At 39.5% G+C, this 18,970-nt stretch overlaps 1 protein-coding gene and 1 non-coding gene across 4 annotated transcripts; one reads left to right on the forward strand and one right to left on the reverse strand.

The window, feature by feature from the left end:
* Positions 1-9,446: 9,446 nt before the first annotated feature.
* On the reverse strand, positions 9,447-9,519 carry TRNAF-GAA (transfer RNA phenylalanine (anticodon GAA)). The gene has a single exon. It is a non-coding gene; the product is annotated as a tRNA-Phe (tRNA).
* Positions 9,520-11,002: 1,483 nt separating this feature from the next.
* LOC149587315 (apicoplast pyruvate carrier 1-like) lies at positions 11,003-18,827 on the forward strand. Of its 3 annotated transcripts, none has more exons than XM_089863595.1 (5): positions 11,003-11,274; positions 11,339-11,461; positions 18,177-18,303; positions 18,370-18,509; positions 18,635-18,827. In XM_089863595.1, exons 1-5 carry the CDS (start codon positions 11,243-11,245, stop codon positions 18,825-18,827), a joined length of 615 nt encoding a protein of 204 aa, XP_089719721.1. In that variant the 5' UTR covers positions 11,003-11,242. The 3 variants fall into 3 exon arrangements, with proteins under 3 accessions (XP_089719721.1, XP_089719722.1, XP_089719720.1); XM_089863596.1 differs by having other exon boundaries at positions 11,342-11,461; XM_089863594.1 differs by having other exon boundaries at positions 11,003-11,461.
* The last annotated feature ends 143 nt before the right edge of the window (positions 18,828-18,970 follow it).

Consider the following 18,970-nt stretch of genomic DNA (forward strand, 5'->3'; position numbering starts at 1 on the left):
ACAAGTACCTACAAGTACTCGGGGAAGCACCCACAAGTACCCGGGGCAAGCCCCACAAGTACCCGGGGCAAGCACCCACAAGTACCCGGGGTAAGCCCCCACAAGTACCCGGGGTAAGCCCCCACAAGTACCCGGGGCAAGCACCCACAAGTACCTACAAGCACCCACAAGTACCTACAAGCACCCACAAGTACCTACAAGCACCCACAAGTACCAAAAACACTCACAAGTACCCACAAGTACCTACAAACACCCACAAGTACCCACAAGTACCTATATAAACCCACAAGTACCTATATAAACCCACAAGTACCTACAAGTACCCACAAGTACCTACAAGTACCCACAAGTACCTACAAGTACCCACAAGTACCTACAAGTACCTACAAGTACCCACAAGTACCTACAAGCACCCACAAGTACCTACAAGCACCCACAAGTACCTACAAGTACCCACAAGTACCTACAAGTACCCACAAGCACCTACAAGTACCTACAAGTACCTACAAGCACCCACAAGTACCTACAAGCACCCACAAGTACCCACAAGTACCCACAAGCACCTACAAACACCCACAAGCACCTACAAGTACCAACAAGTACCCACAAGCACCTACAAACACCCACAAGCACCTACAAGTACCAACAAGCACCCACAAGCACATACAAGTACCTACAAGCACCCACAAGAACCCACAAGTACCTACAAGCACCCACAAGTACCCACAAGCACCCACAAGAACCCACAAGTACCCACAAGCACCCAAAAATACCCACAAGCACCAACAAGTACCGACAAGCACCCACAAGCACCCACAAGCACCCAAAAATACCCACAAGCACCCACAAGTACCCACAAGTACCTACAAGCACCCACAAGTACCTACAAGCACCCACAAGTACCCACAAGTACCTACTAGTACCCAGAAGTACCTACAAGCACCCACAAGTACCTACAAGCACCCACAAGTACCTACAAGCACCCACAAGTACCTACAAGCACCCACAAATACCTACAAGTACCTACAAATACCCACAATACCTTCAAGCACCCACAAGTACCCATAAGTACCTACAAGCACCCACAAGTACCCAGAAGTACCTACAAGCACCCAGAAGTACCTACAAGCACCCACAAGTACCTACAAGCACCCACAAGTACCCACAAGTACCTACAAGCACCCACAAGTACCTACAAGCACCCACAAGTACCTACAAGCACCCACAAGTACCTACAAGCACCCACAAGTACCTACAAGCACCCACAAGTACCTACAAGTACTCGGGGAAGCACCCACAAGTACCCGGGGCAAGCCCCACAAGTACCCGGGGCAAGCAATACAAGTACCCATAAGCACCTACAAGTACCCACAAGCACCAACAAGTACCTACAAGTACCGACAAGCACCCACAAGTACCCACAAGTACCTACATGCACCCACAAGTACCTACAAGCACCCACAAGGTAATCAAGATTAAATAACTTTAACCTAAGCAGAGAAAAGATAAAATGTCCATTAAGCTAGCTATTTGTCTTAGAATTTGACTATAACCGCGGTAAAACGACCAAACTCGCTTCATACACTACATAACTCATGCTAAAAAGTCGCAGGTTCCATAGTTTCAGGGTAAACCACGTAAGTCGGAGCATGTAATTAAAACTATGAAAAACCGTACTTAAAGTGTTAGTGACATAATTTTCGTCACCCACAAACTTAAAATGCGAAAAAAATCCTTGAAAAATCTAGTTTATTATGATATGTTTACTTTTTTATTTGGTTTCGTAGCAATTTATTAAATTGCAATCAAAGTTTTGTGTTTGGAAAAGGCCTAGTTGAGATTTTCTTTCGTTTGATGACGTAGTAAGGAGAAATTTTCACTCTAGATGTCGCTCACGTGACGCGCCTGTTAGTGTAGCCGCGCAGCGTTAAGCCTAATTTATTCAGATTCGCGCGCAGACGATAGTTATATATTTTCTTTGCTCGCGCGCGCGCGCAGCATTAGTAGACTCGGGAGTCTCGGGCGCGCTCGTTGGCACGTGACGCCTATAAGTGTCTCAGCCTAAGTGTTAAGCCTAATTTATTCAGATTCGCGCGCGCGCCGCATTAGTAAACTCGGGAGTCTCGCGCTTGGCTTTTCCGCGAGATGCCGTGAATGACGTAGCAAGGTGAAAAACCCGCCAAAAATCTTCTCCGCAAATTTGCCTTTGTGCCCCAAATTTCAAGTTTTCAAAGTGTTTTTTCTGTGTTTTCCCTCATAATTAAATATTATTCAAGCATATTTTTGGAATCAGAAGAGTTTAAACTCTCAAAAAAGTAAGGTTTTCTTTAGATTTGAGATAATTTTTAAATCACGTCGCTATTCCTTTAAACTTAATTTTTCTTGATGAAAAAAAATAGGCGCCAACTATGGATATGGGGCTTTCATTTAAGATCGTTTTCAAATCTATCTAACGTATAGTTATTTTTCTAAGGGTATGGACAAAATTTGTAACTTTGGAAAATTTCACATGTTATTTCTATGGGAAATTTCCAGTTTTTCGTCAAAATCTGTGATTAATTTTATGGAAATGAAAACCACCCTTAGCAACTTTATTTTATATAAAATAAACTAATTAATGGATCTCTTTGAAATTTCAACCACATATTAAGGGTCCGAATTGTAGTTCAGTGGATTTTCTTCGAACCAATTAGTACAATACAAAAAAAACTAAATCCAAACAAAAAACCCTCCTTATACATTAAGAGCAGTATGAAGTCTTATCTAAGAGAGCTACCGCTCTCATAGAAATACTCTAAAACCATCATCCTGCTTAACAATTGAATCGAGTGCACCAGCAGACGATAAAAACCCAGCAGTGTAGTTTGAGCCATCTTTTCTCTTGGTTTTTCTCATACAAACTTGTATGGAATCTCTAACTTTCATAGTTTCCAACTTAACAAAAGTGTAAAACAATTTAGACGGATTTTTAGCACAACGCCTATCAATATTACGAAGCTCCCACTTAGCAATGTCCCCAAAACTACCTTTAACCTTAAGGTCTCTCTTCTGACCCACATAAATACAGGGAAATGACAATTCCTCCGCGTCCTCGTCATAGAGTAAAGACATTGGCGTTTGACCTTCACCAGGAGCAAACTTAACATGCATGGTATTAGTGGGTAGGAAATCAGACAATGACACTAACAACGTGTCTTGATTCCCAACTGGGAATGAATTAACTTCGTTAGATTCATTCCAAATTTCATCGCTATCATTCTCATTCTCTACATTCATTGACCCTTGTGGGTTTTCACTTAATGTATCACCATGGTTTAACTGACGGTCATTTTCGTCAACAATAAATTCAAGTTCTTCTGGAATTGGATCTAATATATCGCTCCTAACGGTTGTCCCATGCTTAATATACAACGGTGTTTTCACCAAAACCTTAAGAGCTTCGTGCATTTTTTCGGCCTAACAGATTCATACAAATAGGGTGTATTATATTGCATTCTCCTCATAAACTCAATTTGAATAGTATCTGTTTCACGAGGTAACCGTGGTAACACTGACACTGTAGACTCTACATTTATAGGAACGTTGACCACGTTTCCCTTAATTCCCATTTGTTGATCACAACCTAACCTTCTTATTTGCATAAAAGGTATTCTTGGTGAAATCATTCTTTCCTCCAAATTAGACAAATTAACTAGTTCTGTTGGAATTTCAGGGAATTCAAATCCATTTTCCCTGGAAAACTTGGGGATTTCGTTCTTTTTCACAGCTTTATTACAAGTACTACATAAAAATACTTTGTCACCTAATTCACGACCGTGAATCCCAGGAACAGCCAAAAGCACTGTAGACTTAACAAAGCTACCCGATGCTTAAAAAATAGACCCGAGCACCCTTCACATGGCCAGGTTGGACCTTCTTTAATACTTTCAAAATAACTCTGCTCTATAAACAAAGGATTTGTCCTCCTTTCAGCTATAGACAATCTATTTCTAGAACGCTCTGGGTTTCTAACATTTACATTTTCACGCCTGGCAGCCTTACTCAACTGACTTTTAACACGCTCAGTTTCAACGTACTCCAAATCTTGGCGTTTACTAGCCATAGCCAACTGATTTCTAACACGTTCAGTTTCAACGTACTCTAAATCTTGGCGTTTACTAGCCATAGCCAACTGATTTCTAACACGTTCAGTTTCAACGTACTCTAAATCTTGGCGTTTATTAGCCATAGCCAACTGATTTCTAACACGTTCAGTTTCAACGTACTCTAAATCTTGCCGTTTATTAGCCATAGCCAACTGATTTCTAACACGTTCAGTTTCAACGTACTCTAAATCTTGCCGTTTATTAGCCATACTTAACTGGTTCTTATCTCTTTCGCTTGCTCTATACCATTCATCCAGCCTTTTAACTCTCTTGGTCAGTATACCAACTTGGTGTTCCCTTTCACGATATGACTCATTTTCCCGCTTTTTGGCCATTGATCGCGCCTCTTTCATTCTATACTCTTCATTCTGTCTCAAAATTCTGGATACCAAAAATTATTTTGACCGAAGTCAACAATCATACCCACATTTCCTAAGAAATCCCGACCTAATATACAATGGTATGGAATGTTGGAGACATAAGCGGCTTCGAAACTAACTTATTTCCGGGGAATACAAAATGGAACCCTAACGGTACCCTGAGTGGCTAATAAGGTGGAATCTGGTTGAGCTAAAGCGAAATTTTTGTTCGTAGTTACAAAACCTTGTTGTTCTAATAGGGGTTTTAAATCGGTACGAATTAAAGTGTGAGTAGAACCATTATCAATTAAAGCTAGGCACGGGACAGAGCCTAAAAATATGTGTAATAAATTTCGGTTTTCTGGCAAAACATTCGTTTTACCAGATGGCCCTGATGGTTCATTCCCCGTGCTAGTTTGTTAAGATTTTACATTTGTTGAGAGGGCGGCGCAGACGCGGCCGAGATGGCGCTTTCTACGTCGCCTCGATTTCCGTTTCCCGAAACCGGGGTTTGACCATTTAATATTACCGGACAATAGGGGCGCACATGGCCGACTTCTCCGCAACCATGGCAAGTGACATTCGGGTTAAAATAGGGACCGGAATTAGGGGCCCCTCGATTAAAATTAGGATTACGGGAGCGATTGTTTACTTGGCCACTGGAATTATTTGTGCGGTTCTGAAAATTATTTTGCCGATAATTATTACTATTATTATTGGGACCTGCATTATAATTCATAGATCTTCCTGGAGGAGGAATTGTCCGACCGTTATAGCTACTAGGGCGACCCTGCGAAGAGCGATGGTTCGCCTGAGGGGATGGTCTATTGAAATTTCCACTATTGCCCTGGGCTAAACTTCTACTGGTAGGGGGGTTAGAGTCGTTTTGCTCGCGACCTTCCCTTCTTACAATTCTTTCGACGCCCATTGCGTCATCCAGTAGTTCACGAACACTGACATACTTGTCTTTAACAACTAAATGTTTTTGGATACTATCCCTTAGCCCAAATCGAATAACTTTAATTTGTATTTCCTCCCTCATGGGTTTGTTTAATTGATTAAATAATTTTTGCAAGCTCTCGACATAATCGGAGACACTTTCTAGGGGCTTTTGCCTTTTATCATAAATTTTTCCTTTAATTATCTCGTCTTGCCCTTTTCTTTCAAATTTTGCTCGCAAACCCTCCCCAAATTGGGCAAAAGTTTCAAACGGTTCATTTTCTATAAAATAATCAAATGCAGCGCCGTGAAGAGCGGGAGCTATAAATTTTTGAAGAAAATATTGGTCTGGTACATCATGAGCGTAGCGTAATTGCTTAGCTCTCTTCAAAATTCTTTAGGGCCCGAATCAGTCGGGTTCCCTGAATAAGACATAGGGGGCAAAGGTGCTGAATAAACGATAGGGGCCATAACTTGGTTGGCGCCTGCTATTACACCAGCATGTACTACCGTTTGTCCTTGAGATTGGGGAGTTAAGGAAGGGGCTTTCCCGCTTACATTTGGAACTACATTCAAATTCGTCACGACACCCAAGGGGGGGTGGATTAGAATTAATTTGTGGGGGTGTAGTCGCTTGAATCTGGTTTGAAAGATTATTTGTGACCAGCAAAGATTGGCTAGATGAGGAACTAGGGCATAGCGGCGGTGCCGGGGGGTTAGATAATACCGCACCTACAACGCTAGGCGCAGGGGTACTCGAATTTTGAGTCTGAGCACCTAATAATTGCGTCAATAATAAATTAAGCCTTTGCTGTTCGGCCGCTTGTTGATTTAATTGGGTCATTATCAAAGTTAATACGTCGCCAGGTATCGGATTAGTACCTGGGGCGTTTTTTTTTCTAATAAGATAATTTAAACTTTACGTTACGTGTTGAAAGGAGGGGCTCTATACTGGGCTATGAGACGGACTGAAATAAATTCCTACTTCTAAAATTGAATCTATCCCTGTTTGTAATATGCACAAGACTAGATTTACGCACTTTACAGCAAAGCATCTACAAACTTCTTTTTTATAGCTTTAATTGTTGCGCTATCCCTGCCTAATGAAGAATATGGAACTTCAAATGGGAAAAATGAACGTAATGTGGATAAATTGAATGTCAGATTGACAAACTTCGCACAAAAATCGTATTCGAACGTAAATGTTGAAACTAGTCATTGATTAAATTGAATATTTGTAGCGAATTGTGTAACGGTCATAAGAAATAATAGATTAAATTTAACTAACATGTCAATCCACTACAAAAGTACGAAGGAAAAAGGATTAGGCTATCCGGGTTTCTCGCTACCTTACTCATTTCAGGAAGCGTAGGTAATATTAAGATAAAGTCAGTTTGTCTAGGGGATGATTTTATAGGAGATAAGATAAATTAATTTAAGACGGTATTGAGAGTTACCAATAAGTCGATACCTTTACTATACGTAAACAAATAAACATGGTACGAAGGTCATGACCATACAAAATTAATAATAATACACAATGGCATGCAGGTTCTTAAGGAACCTCTTTAAATAATAATAACAACAATGAAAATAATAAAGTAATATAATAAATAAATGATATTCAACGTCACGTGTTCTGGTGAGCCGTGATCATCTTTGGCGGCGTGCGTCGCGTGTGGTACCGGACACTGTTGTCTTAATAATAGACGATTGTTTTTAATTGCCCGAGCTCTTTTAGTAATTAGAGTCTTTTCAAGCGCGGTATTCGGCGCGGGAGAAGAAGAGTTTTTGCTTAACCAAAAGCCATAGCGAAAGCGAACCGAAACATTGTTAAGTTTGGTTTTTACGATTCGTGTATATAAAAGTTTAGACCTAAGTCTGGGACGTCCAGAGACCAGCCCTCCTCTTCAAAAACGTGGGTCTCTCTGTTCTATCTTTTTCATTCTCCCCCAAGTCTTTGGGACCCCGCGCCCGAGAGCAATATTGTCGTCTCTTTTTTTAAAGGCCCCACTTCCATGCCCTTAATGGCTTAAGAAGAAGTCATCGGGGCTCCTCTTTCATCTTTGCTTCTACCGCCGACCAAATTGTCCTTTCCAAGAAAGTTCAGCTTTCTATAGGTAAAGCGCGCCCGCACACACACACTCACGAATAGATCTTAACTTGGTCCTGCTATCAATTAGGGGACCAAACGCACCCGTACTATATACATATGTACAAATATACAACAATGCATTTACCAATTCTTTTTTACTGGTACGTACGTTAAAGGCAACTCTCAATACTTTTTAGTGAAATAAATGAATAAGCAAGATTGTCAAAATTCGTTCGAGGGAAGCTGGAGGGAGACAACTTCTCGCTTTGAGCAAGGGAAAGACAAGGACTAATGACTTAAGGATATGGGTTTATGACTGGTGGGATTTGAAAGAGCGGTTTCGAACTTCTTTGGCCGAGAAAGTCCGAAATTGGTTTATCTACAAAATCTATCCGGAATAGAATTTTGCAGGGAGGTAACAATTATATATTTTCGTGGAATTGACATGCCCACAAGCTTATTCTTAGAAATAAGAATTTTTAGCGTTACATATTGTCTTTTGAAAGATTTTTTAAATTCAAAATAAAGTTATATTTTTCCGCATCATATCGGGATTTCATTTAAACCCACCAAAATTTTATTTGGTTCAAATCAGGCTTCTTTAACCAACTGCTATATTGATTTAAAAGAAATATTGACAAAATGACAAAAAAAAACTTTTCGTACGGTGATTAAGCCGAAGTTTTACATTCATAGGAACGATTTGACTATGAATCTTCGCAAAACGAATCATCCACTTAACCCGGGATCGAGCCACGGACCATTGGATCATCAGTCTAACGCTTTCCCAACTGGGCTATTTCGGTTCATATTTAAGCGACTAGGAAAATTTTCCTGAATCTAATAGTTTACAATAATATATACGTCCCAAAAAGTTTCCACGTTACCGAATCCCGGGAACTTTAGATCTCCTGTTTAACGCTCTCCGAATTGAGCTATTTTGGCTCAAATTCATGCAACTAGGGAACCTTTCCTGAAGCAAAAAGTTTACTTTAAGATTTGCGTCCCAAAAGTTCTTCATGTTGCCGAAACCCAGGATCAAACCAGGGACCATTGGATCTTCAGTTTAACGCTCTTCCAACTGAGCTATCTCTCCTCGTATTTATACAACCAGGGAAACTTTCCTGAATCAAATAGTTTACTTTAAGATACACGACCCAAAAAGCCTTAATGTTGCCGAAACCCGGGACCTTTAGATCTTCAGTCTAACGCTCTCCCAACTGAGCTATTTCGGCTCATGTTCAAGCAGCTATGGAAATTTTCCTGTAGCACATAGTTTACTTTAAGATACACGGCCCAAAAAGCTCTCATGTTGCCGAAACCCGGGATAGAACCAGGGACCTTCAGATCTTCAGTCTAACGCTCTCCCATCTGAGCTATATCGTCTCTAATTCAAGCACCTAGGGAAACCTTCCTGAAGAAAATAGTTTACTTTAATGTACACAACCCTAAAAGCTTTCGTATTGCCGACACCCGGGATCGAACCAAGGACCTTTAGATCTTCAGTCTAAGGCTCTCCCAACTGAGCTATTTCGCTTCTTGTTCACACGCTAGGGAATTATTCCCGAAGCAAATAATTTACTTTAAAATACACGACCTAAAAAGCTTTCATGTCGCCGAAACCCGGGATCGAACCAGAGACCTTTAGTCTAACGCTCTCCCAACTGAGCTACTTCGGCTCATATTCAAGCAGCTTGGGAAACTTTCCTGAAGCAAATAGTTTACTTTAATGTACACGACCCAAGAAGCTTTCGTGTTGCCGAAACCTGGTATCGAAACAGGAACCTTTAGATCTTCAGTGTAACGCTCTCCCAACTGAGCTATTTTACCTCTATTTCATGCAACCAGGGAAGCTTTTCTGTAGTAAATAGTTTACTTTAATGTACACGACCGAAGAAGCTTTCGTGTTGCCGAAACCCGGGATCGAACCAGGGACCTTTAGATCTTCAGTCTAACGCTCTCCCAACTGAGCAATTTCGGCTCTTTTTCTTGCAACCAGGGAAACTTTCCTGAAGCAAATAGTTTACTTTAATGTACATGACCCAAAAACCTTTCGTGTTGCCGAAACCCGGGATCGAACGAGGGACGTGGCGGTAACGACGCGTTGCGCTTCGCCTTTCGTGGCTTTCAGGCCACTGCCTTCTCTAATACTAGGCCTTGCGATAGGAATAAAAGGGGGGTGGCAGTTAGGATTTCACAAATGACGCTAGATGTCGCTTTTCTGAGGTTTTAAACTGGCGGCAAATTCAAAACTATGGGAAATTGTTAGCAACGTCGAAGTATAATCTGCTAAGTTCGTCTCGAAAAAGAAAGCAAAAAACCGGTCAATAAACCGGTTCATAATGCTGAACGGTTTCCGAGTTTGAAAAATACTAGTTTAAATTTGGTGTATGTTTTGACTCGTGTCAATGGCGTCTGCATGGAAATTTCAACCCATCACAGCCCTTACGTTTTTCCCAAAAACTGCCACTGCCAATGAAATGCCTTAAGTTTGATTTGGATTGCCCAATGAGCGAGCTTAGGAGAGGTAGGAGGAGATTTCTTTGGCAGCTGAATTCGGACACAGACGTTATCTCCAATATTCTAATTATCCACTTCTCTAATTTAGCAGACGATGTACCCTGGTCAATGGTCATGGACCAGGTTATTTGGTCCAGTTTAAAAAAATCCTTATTTTCCTTCCTGGACCGCCATAATCGAAAGACGTGTCGTCATGCGAAACTGCGCAGTACGAATTTACTTTTGTCATCGCGAAAATTCGCCTCAGAAAAGAGCCATCTAACGGTTACTAAGCGCAAATTCAAAATGTCACATAAAAAATGCTTCTGATGTACATTTCAAGGCCTAGTATTAGAGAAGGCAGTGTTCAGGCTAATTCTTTTTTAAAGGTAAATATTATTTATGTCATGTACTTTTAATTTAAGAGACACTGTATCGCCTTAGATCGTAGTTGGGCGCTGTACAACCTAAGCACATTAGAAACCACACGGAGCATTGCAAAATTATTTTTGCCCTTGTTTAATTTTGATGACGCCTAAAAACGCTACTTGGTCGAGTTGCAAATTTGAATTTACCAGTTTGCCTTTAAATATAATAATATTGTGCTAGGAAAAGTACCCACTGTCTTGAGTCAAGGTTCAAAAGCTAACGTCGTTTACTCGTTTAAACTTGAGCCTTAAACCCGGCTTGAGTAAACGAGTCCGGCTTAAACGGATTGCTTGCGATTTTGCTTTGCAAAACGATACTTCCAATCGGCCAAAAAAAAATTAAGTCTTTCCCCTGGGGATTGTGTCGGGAGAAAAAAGAGAGAGAAACTTTTCCCAAAAGTTCAGCAATTATCAGAATAACAATCTTACAAATAGCATTTGATCTTTCTATAATCTTCGAATGAAGTCTCAAGTAAATAGTGTTTGGAGATTGTACGTTTCAAAAAACTGAAGTATACGCATTTTACGATTCATACACATACAACTACTAAAGAAAATTTTTTAAAGATAAAAAACAGATGACTTGCTGTATAGTGTTACATTATAAACAAAGTAATATAATTGAAAAAAGCTAAATCAGCCGTTTTTCTATTCCTTTCGCGGCGAACGATTTGACGGTGAATACCAAATGGAAGCGACAAAATTTAACAAAATGAAGAGAAACCTTTTCAAATCGCCCACAAGGGCATATTTATCACTTTTCGGCTCTTTCCTTTTATGTTTTGTGTTGGGATTTTATTATTCCATGGGTAATTCGATACCGTATCTATTATCATTTCTTCATAATAAAGTTGACGACAACATCACCATTAGCAGCATGACATGGACCACCAGTCTTTGTGAAAGTGCATACTGTTTATTCACAATTGTCGGCGGCTTTTTAATACAAAGAATTGGAATTAGAAAAACGGCATTCTTCGGCACAATAATAATTAGGTAAGTTTTTGAACTTCTATAATAAATTTTGGCATAAACTTTTTTTTAAAGAATTACATATTAAAAGTATATTTCAAATTGGATATTACTAGTGAAGAAAGGGTTCTTGAGCTGACAAGTAAAATCCCAGACCCTGTATCTGTCGTATACATTTGTTAATCCTTTCGTTTCAAATTTATTCTGAAATACTAGACCAGAAATTTCTTCTAGATTATATTTAAAAGTTTTTATGGCAACGAATAAGTTGCGATTTCTTCTTTATACAATGGACTAGTTTGAACTGGCCTGTAGATGTAGAAGTACTAGTACCTCGTTCGTTTTTGCTAGGTGTGCTATGTAACCAGACCTAGCTTTTTGATGGTGTTTTGTGTGTCTGTGTGCGTTGGGGGGGGGGTGTATTTGTATCCCCGGGTACACGAAAAACAAGAGTGACTAGAAACCGATTAAGGCAAGATGCACTACCGCTTTGGAGTTCGTAATGTGAAAGAATTGCGAAAGGAAGTACATTAGCGCTATGGCACGAGTTAACAGCAGTTTTCCTGATTTCGGATGGACGTATATAAAACAAGTTTTCGGGACAGTTTTTAAGAAAGATCCTCGTTCAGCTCTTGGAAATATTGGATAAGGAACAACATTGGAATCGTGAAAGAATTCACTGGGTTAGATTGCGGCAGCCCTCAAGATTAGGTTTAAGTTGATGGACGGTTGTATCGAAGCCGATTTGTTGGAAAGCGTATATAGGAGAAATGTTTTTCCTTTGTTGGGTTTGCACGGGGGGATGGGAATGCGGCCACGGTAGCTAGAGTGAGAGATTAATTTTCAGGCGGAAAGGGTACTATGTATAAAGGCAGGGTTGCTGTTATCTAATTATAGTTGTCAAACGCCAACAACCTTAGCCAAGAACGGATTCATGCTGATAAGAACATAGGGCAATAGCTTTATCCTCTGGTACCATCCTCGCATACTTGGTTGAGAAGGATTCGTCTGCTAATATTTATGTCACGTGTCTATAGCATACATTTCTTTAAATTACATAGTTGCTGCAGACCGTCATAGATGGCTGAATGAAGTGACGCGAACCTACACCAAGTATGCTAGGACGGGGACAGAATATCTCGTGCCCTATGTTCCTATGAGCATGAATCCGTTCTTGCCTTAGTGAGTTAGAATACATGAATAATGTACTACATTAGAACATAAGAAACTAACACCCCCACTCCCAACCACACGAAGCTAATACGGATTTTTTTCCGTGACTGGCTTTTAGAGCTGGAAAAGTGAAGAGGGAGTGGATTAGGGTAGGATGAAAATTTTCCTTCGATTGTTAACTATTTTAAGTTGGTTTATGGTTGCAAGGATGATAGGGGGTGGATACGAATTCTGAGAGAAATACGCGCCGTAACTTCTGGTGGGACGCTAAAAATGGGGGAGGAATACTCGGGACGAAAGGCACATGGACGAAACAATACAATCAGTATTGTTTCGTCCATGAAAGGCAGATGGGCTACCTCAGAACTAGACCCTATTTAGCGCCATCCTGTTGGCTTAATTTTACTTAAATATGCCAAGTTCTTTTAAACTTTTTTCTCATAAATAAAATTTGCAATTGATACACTAAATTTTATATAGAGTTGATATATAATTATTAATGCTTCGAAATTGTTCCAAAAATAATAGTATACGTAGAAGGACGATTGAAAAGATTAGTCATTTGATGAAAAAAGTGGAATTTAACTACTAACGCATAGTGATGAAACCAAACATGATTTTACTATGTTTGAAAACTGACATTGATTATTAAACCTTTTCTTCTTTCGCGCCTAAAAATGATCATTTTACAGCACAGTTAGAAGTTAAAAACATTATTTAATGATATATTTGATCTTATAATCCTTTCAATCCCCCTTGAAAGCGGAAAAAAGAACTCAATCAGACGCGTTTAGCGCCGAAAAAGAAATTCCTACCGGCGTTTCCCTATTGCAGCGTCATCTACGTGCACTATTATTTTAGCAACAATTTCGAAACAATAATTATTAAATATTAACTCCATATAAAATTTAATGTTTCAATTGCAAATTTTATTTATGAGAAAAAGGTTTAAAATAACTTTGGCAATATGCATGCAAAAGTAGGCCAACACGATGGCGCTTAATAGGGTCTAGTTCTGAGGTAGCCCACCTGCCTTTCGTCCCGAGTATTCCTCCCCCATTTTAGACTCCCACCAGACCCAATCGCGTCCGAAGTTACGGCGCGTATTTCTCTCAGAATTCGTATCCACCCCTTATCATCCTTGATGGTTGTAATATTCACCATTTTTAGTTGGTTTGTACAGGGAGTAAGGAACGTTAGAGGGAGTGTTAAAGTGAATAGGCGCGTTCTTTCGCTTCGTGGCTAAAATCGTCTCTCTCTGGCGCTGACTCAGGGACTCATGGGTGTGTCCGCGCGCATGCGTCAAATATAAAAACCGGCTTTGAACTAGAAGGGGAAGGTCGTGTTTGAATTTCTGCCATGGTTAACTATAAGAAGTGTTGTTTTTTAATTGTTCAAGTAACCCTAGTATTTAACAAGACCCGACATGGTAAATTTCGTTTTCAAACCATTTCCCAAACCAAAATCAAAGCTTGAAATTTATTGAAAGTGAATAGAAGCTAGTGGAAAACGGTCTTCCACTAGCTAATATCCATCTTTTACATTTTTTCATCTGGGTTTTTGGCTTTGGAAACGCGTGGAAGGATATTCCTTTCATATATTTTTAAGCGAATATCTTGAATCATTCCTACAACCGTTACAAAAACAATTTGGCATTTTTATTAAGCCTCGGTTTCCTCCCAAAAAACATTGATTGTTGGTTGAACAGAGTGAGTGGGGCAACAGTCGATGGAAGCGGAAGCTGGCGGCAGAGCTGGCGGTAGTAAACGACGTCATTCGCGCCTGCGCGTTAGCTAAAATTGTGGAACGGAGATAAAAAATTCCTACCCCCACTTTCTTTCCCATTTGCCACTGTATGACGGTGTTTTTAGCATTAGATCAACACTCCCTCTAACGTTCCTTACTCCCTGGTTTGTAGTAATAATGTTATGCATTTTTAGTTGGTTTGTGGTATTAATGTTTACCAATTTTAGTTGGTCTATTTGGATAATGGTAATAATATTAACCAGATTTAGTTGGATAATGGAAAAAATGTTCACAAGTTTAGTTGGTTTAGTTGTTTAATGGTTTAGTAGGATAATGGTAATAATGTTAACCATTTTTATTTTTATTATGGTAATGAGGTTAAATAATGTGAGATGAATTTCGATATAGTAAGGTTACGCATTTTATATTGGGTGAGCTTGACGTCTACCTATAAACAATGCGTTTTATTGTAGATTATTTCTTGATGGCCATTTCGAATCAATACGATGGACCCTTTCTTGCAGAGCTGTGCAGCGTTATAATTTATCTTAAACATGCAATTTTATTTCCCTCTGCAACATTCTCCACGATAGAATGTAGCTTTGATATTTTTTTAATATGATATTGCAATTTGTGGGATAAGATGTGGTACGGCTTAACCTGGCACACTGTTAGAGACTATTTGATAAAAATATCAAATAGTCGTTGATTTCTGAAATCTCAAAGTCAAGTTATTGGCTCGATTAATACAGTCGAAACTAGCAAATACTATTCAGGAATATTTTAAGGCTTTGTTAATTTTGAAAAATCGGGGAGTATATCCACAAAAGAGATTAATCCTCTCAATAGTTTAGCCACTTTGTTATCACAAGGAGACTAAAAGGGTAGTAGTATTGCTTTGGTCCCATTGAACCGAATTCCCATTCGACAGAAGGGGTTTTTTTTGGGGTCCCATTCGACCGAACGTAGCCAAAGGTGCGATTTTATTATAGTCCCATTGGAACGAAATTCTATTGAACTGGAAGAAGACATACTGTGTGGTTTTGCATTAAATATATTTTTAATTTCACAACTTATTCCCCAGTAGCACTGCCGACGTAGGGCCTACATGGTCGGCTTTGTGTGTTACCGACGAGTTGGTAAAAAGTCACTAATAAGTCGGGAGAGTAATGGTTTGAAAGTCGAAATGTCCGCCTGGAGGGACGATGGCCCGCCGGTTTTCCTACTGTTTTGAGGCTACTATAAAACGACTGTTGGCCGACTATATGTCGGCGTCATTATGCCTACCTAAAGCCGCGCTCAATCCGACGATTTCCCGGCTATTTAGTATAGGAACGGTAAATCGTCGGTAAAGGGCTGGTAGAGTAAGGGTTTGAGAGTCGAAATGTCCGCCCGGCGGGACGACGGCCCGCCGGTTTTCAGACTGTTATGAGGCGACTATAAAACGACTGTTGGCCGACTATAGGTCGGCGGTATTATGCCTACCTAAAGCCGCGCTCAATCCGACGATTTCGCGGCTTTTTAGTATAGGAACGGTAAATCGTCGGTAAAGGGCTGGTAGAGTAAGGGTTTGAGAATCGAAATGTCCGCCCGGTGGGACGACGGCCCACTGGTTTACCGACTGTTACGACACGAATGAAATAGGACCCTCATCCAACATGTTTGAGAGTCGACTTAACCGCCTGTCAGCAAGAGGTCCTACGCTTTTGCGACGATCAAACCTTAACTCGAGGCCCGACGGTTTTGCGACGATCAAGCCTTAACTCGAGGCTTGATTCGCTTATAGTAAAGGATACTGATACCAAGTATTGAAATTTCTTTAATACATTTTGCGGAATAGTAAAAGTAAAAAAAACCGTCCCACGGAAAAAGAAGGCCTATACAACAACTTCGTTTTTCATTTTACTCTTTTATAACGTGACCATACCGACTAGCGGGAAGGAGTTGGTAATCAATTGGCAAAAGTGGGTTTCGTGTTTAGGACGGTAGGCAAGCCTACTTCAAACCACCACAGTTCCAACAGTCGGATAAATGTCGGTTACTAAACGGCCTAAGAATAACTTTGCTTTTAATTTTACTCGTCTTAAACGTAACAATAACGACTAGCGCGAGGGAGTTGGTAATCAATTGGCAAAAAATGTGTTGGAATTCTTTAGACGGTAGGCAAGCCTACTTTAAACCATCTCAGTTCCAACTGTCGGATAAATGTCGGTTACTAAACATCCTAAGCATAACTTTGCTTTTAATTTTACTCTTCTTAAACGTCACAATACCGACTAGCGCGAGAGAGTCGGTAATCAATTGGCAAAAAATAAGTTGAAATTTTCTAGACGGTAGGCAAGCCTACTTTAAACCATCTCTGTTCCAACTGACAGATAGATGTCGGCATTGCCAACTAAAAGAAGTAGTCGGCTTCATGAGTCGGAAAAGTATCGAAATAAGCATGGTACAGCTGACTGGACCGTAAACCGACTATTCGACCTTTAACCGACTGTTATGCGGAAGGCTTGTGCTACTGGGGTTATTGTTAAAATAAATGTGAGTTGAAAATGTATTACTGCATTTATTTTAACTACGTTTTAATTACGGCGAACCTCACCTACCCTAGCCTAACCTAACCTAACCTAACCTAACCTAACCAAACGTAACCTAACCCAACCCAACCTTGTTTGGAGGTAAAAAGATTATTTATATGAGTATTAAAAGCCCGCCTCTTACCACGAACAATTTATTAGCAATAATAGAAATATTTTGGAAAAGATGTCAGATAATTAATTGGAGAATATTTTGGAAAAGGTGGCAGCTAATTAATAGGAGAATATTTTGGAAAAGGTGGCAGCTAATTAATAGGAAAATCTTTTGGAAAAGGTGGCAGCTAATTAATAGGAGAATATTTTGGAAATGGTGGCAGCTAATTAATAGGAGAATAATTTGGAAATGGTGGCAGCTAATTAATAGGAGAATAATTTGAAAAAGGTGGCAGCTAATTAATAGGAAAATCTTTTGTAAAAGGTGGCAGCTAATTAATAGGAGAATGTTTTGGAAAAGGTGGTAGCTATTTAAAGGGAGAATATTTTGGAAAAGGTGGTAGCTAATTAAAAGGAGCATATTTTGGAAAAGGTGTCAACGAATTATTGGGACCAAACCAAACCAAACCAAACCTAAACTAACCTAAGCTAACCTAACCTAAGCTAACCTAACCTAAGCTAACCTAAGCTAACCTAACCTAACCCAACCTAACCTAACCTAACCCTAACCCTAACCTAACCTAACCTAACCTAAACCTAACCCACCCGAAACCAAAATATTAAAATTTTAATTTAAAATTTAAAGACATTGATGGAACTACCATTAAGACTGCACTTCATTTTAAGCACAATTTGTTTATTAATTCTATATATCTCTTGCCTTGAAAGGAATGAAAGTGAGCGTTTTAATTAGTATCACGAAACATTTACTTTTAATATTATTAACATACCTTTCGGAGATTCGAACCAACAACCTATCGCTTTGCAGTTCAACATCGTATCCACTACACCACCGAATCGCTGACGGCTACAATGTTTCAAGTTATATTCATGTATTTTTTAGGGGCATATTCGGACGATTGTGATCTCGGTCCATCGGGAATATAGCCATTGGGCTGGAAATCTAAAATCATTGCGGGATATTCGGTCGAATGGGATTTCGGTCCATTGGGAATTCGGTTGAAAGGAACGATACCGTAGTGCTACGCTTGTTTCGCTGTCACGTATTAAAACGCTTGTCCTAAATTGCGGCGACCTGAAACATGCATAAGTTCATTATATATTTTGCACAGTTCTTTTCAGGGTGTTTCCTATTTCACCATCAAGTCCAGTTTCATTTGGTTTTTGCTAACGTACTCGGTATTAACTTGGTGTGGTGGTGGATTTACCTACGTATCAACCATTGTGGCAGTTTCCAGTGTACGTAATTCTTAACTTCACTATCACGAACGGAATAAAATCTATTTTTATTCTTTTGTTTAACAGTGGTTTCCAGAAAAATTTGGTACTTACTTTGGATTGGTTAATGCAGGATGGGGTATTGGAGGCTCTGTTTGGATACAGATCCAAACCATCTTGATAAACCCAGAAAACCTTCAACAAAACGTTACGTCTGACCAAAATGGGTAACCTCAATCAAATATTGGCATTTACTGTCACTATGTTTTAATGTAGTCTCCACGACATTCTTTAAAATCCAGTTTTTCGTTCTAGTAATGATATTTTACAACTGCAGTAATGTTATTTTCAGATATTTCATGGATGAAAATCTACTTACCCGTGTTCCAAATGCCCTTTGGGAAACGGCGGCAATGTTTTTTGTACTAAATGCTATGGGATCTTTCTTATTGTTTAGTAAACCAGCATCTAGTGTAATAAATTTTTTTTGGGTGGGAAATTTAAATAATTCAGTCAATGTCTTATATGGAGTACCATTATGCTAGAAGCTTAGTGAATGATCAATAATGGATTAAATAATTGGGGGTTTTCAGTTTTTAAAATGTCTCTATATTGAGGAAGATTTTTTTAACATTTGATGGTATTACTTCCAAATGATCGAGAAAGTTTAAAAATGTTAAATAAACGA

Source organism: Phalangium opilio, unplaced genomic scaffold (assembly GCF_054372755.1).
Source record: "Phalangium opilio isolate 3A_F unplaced genomic scaffold, DU_Popi_V2 ptg001170l_1, whole genome shotgun sequence".
NCBI classification, from domain to species: Eukaryota; Metazoa; Arthropoda; class Arachnida; order Opiliones; family Phalangiidae; genus Phalangium; species Phalangium opilio.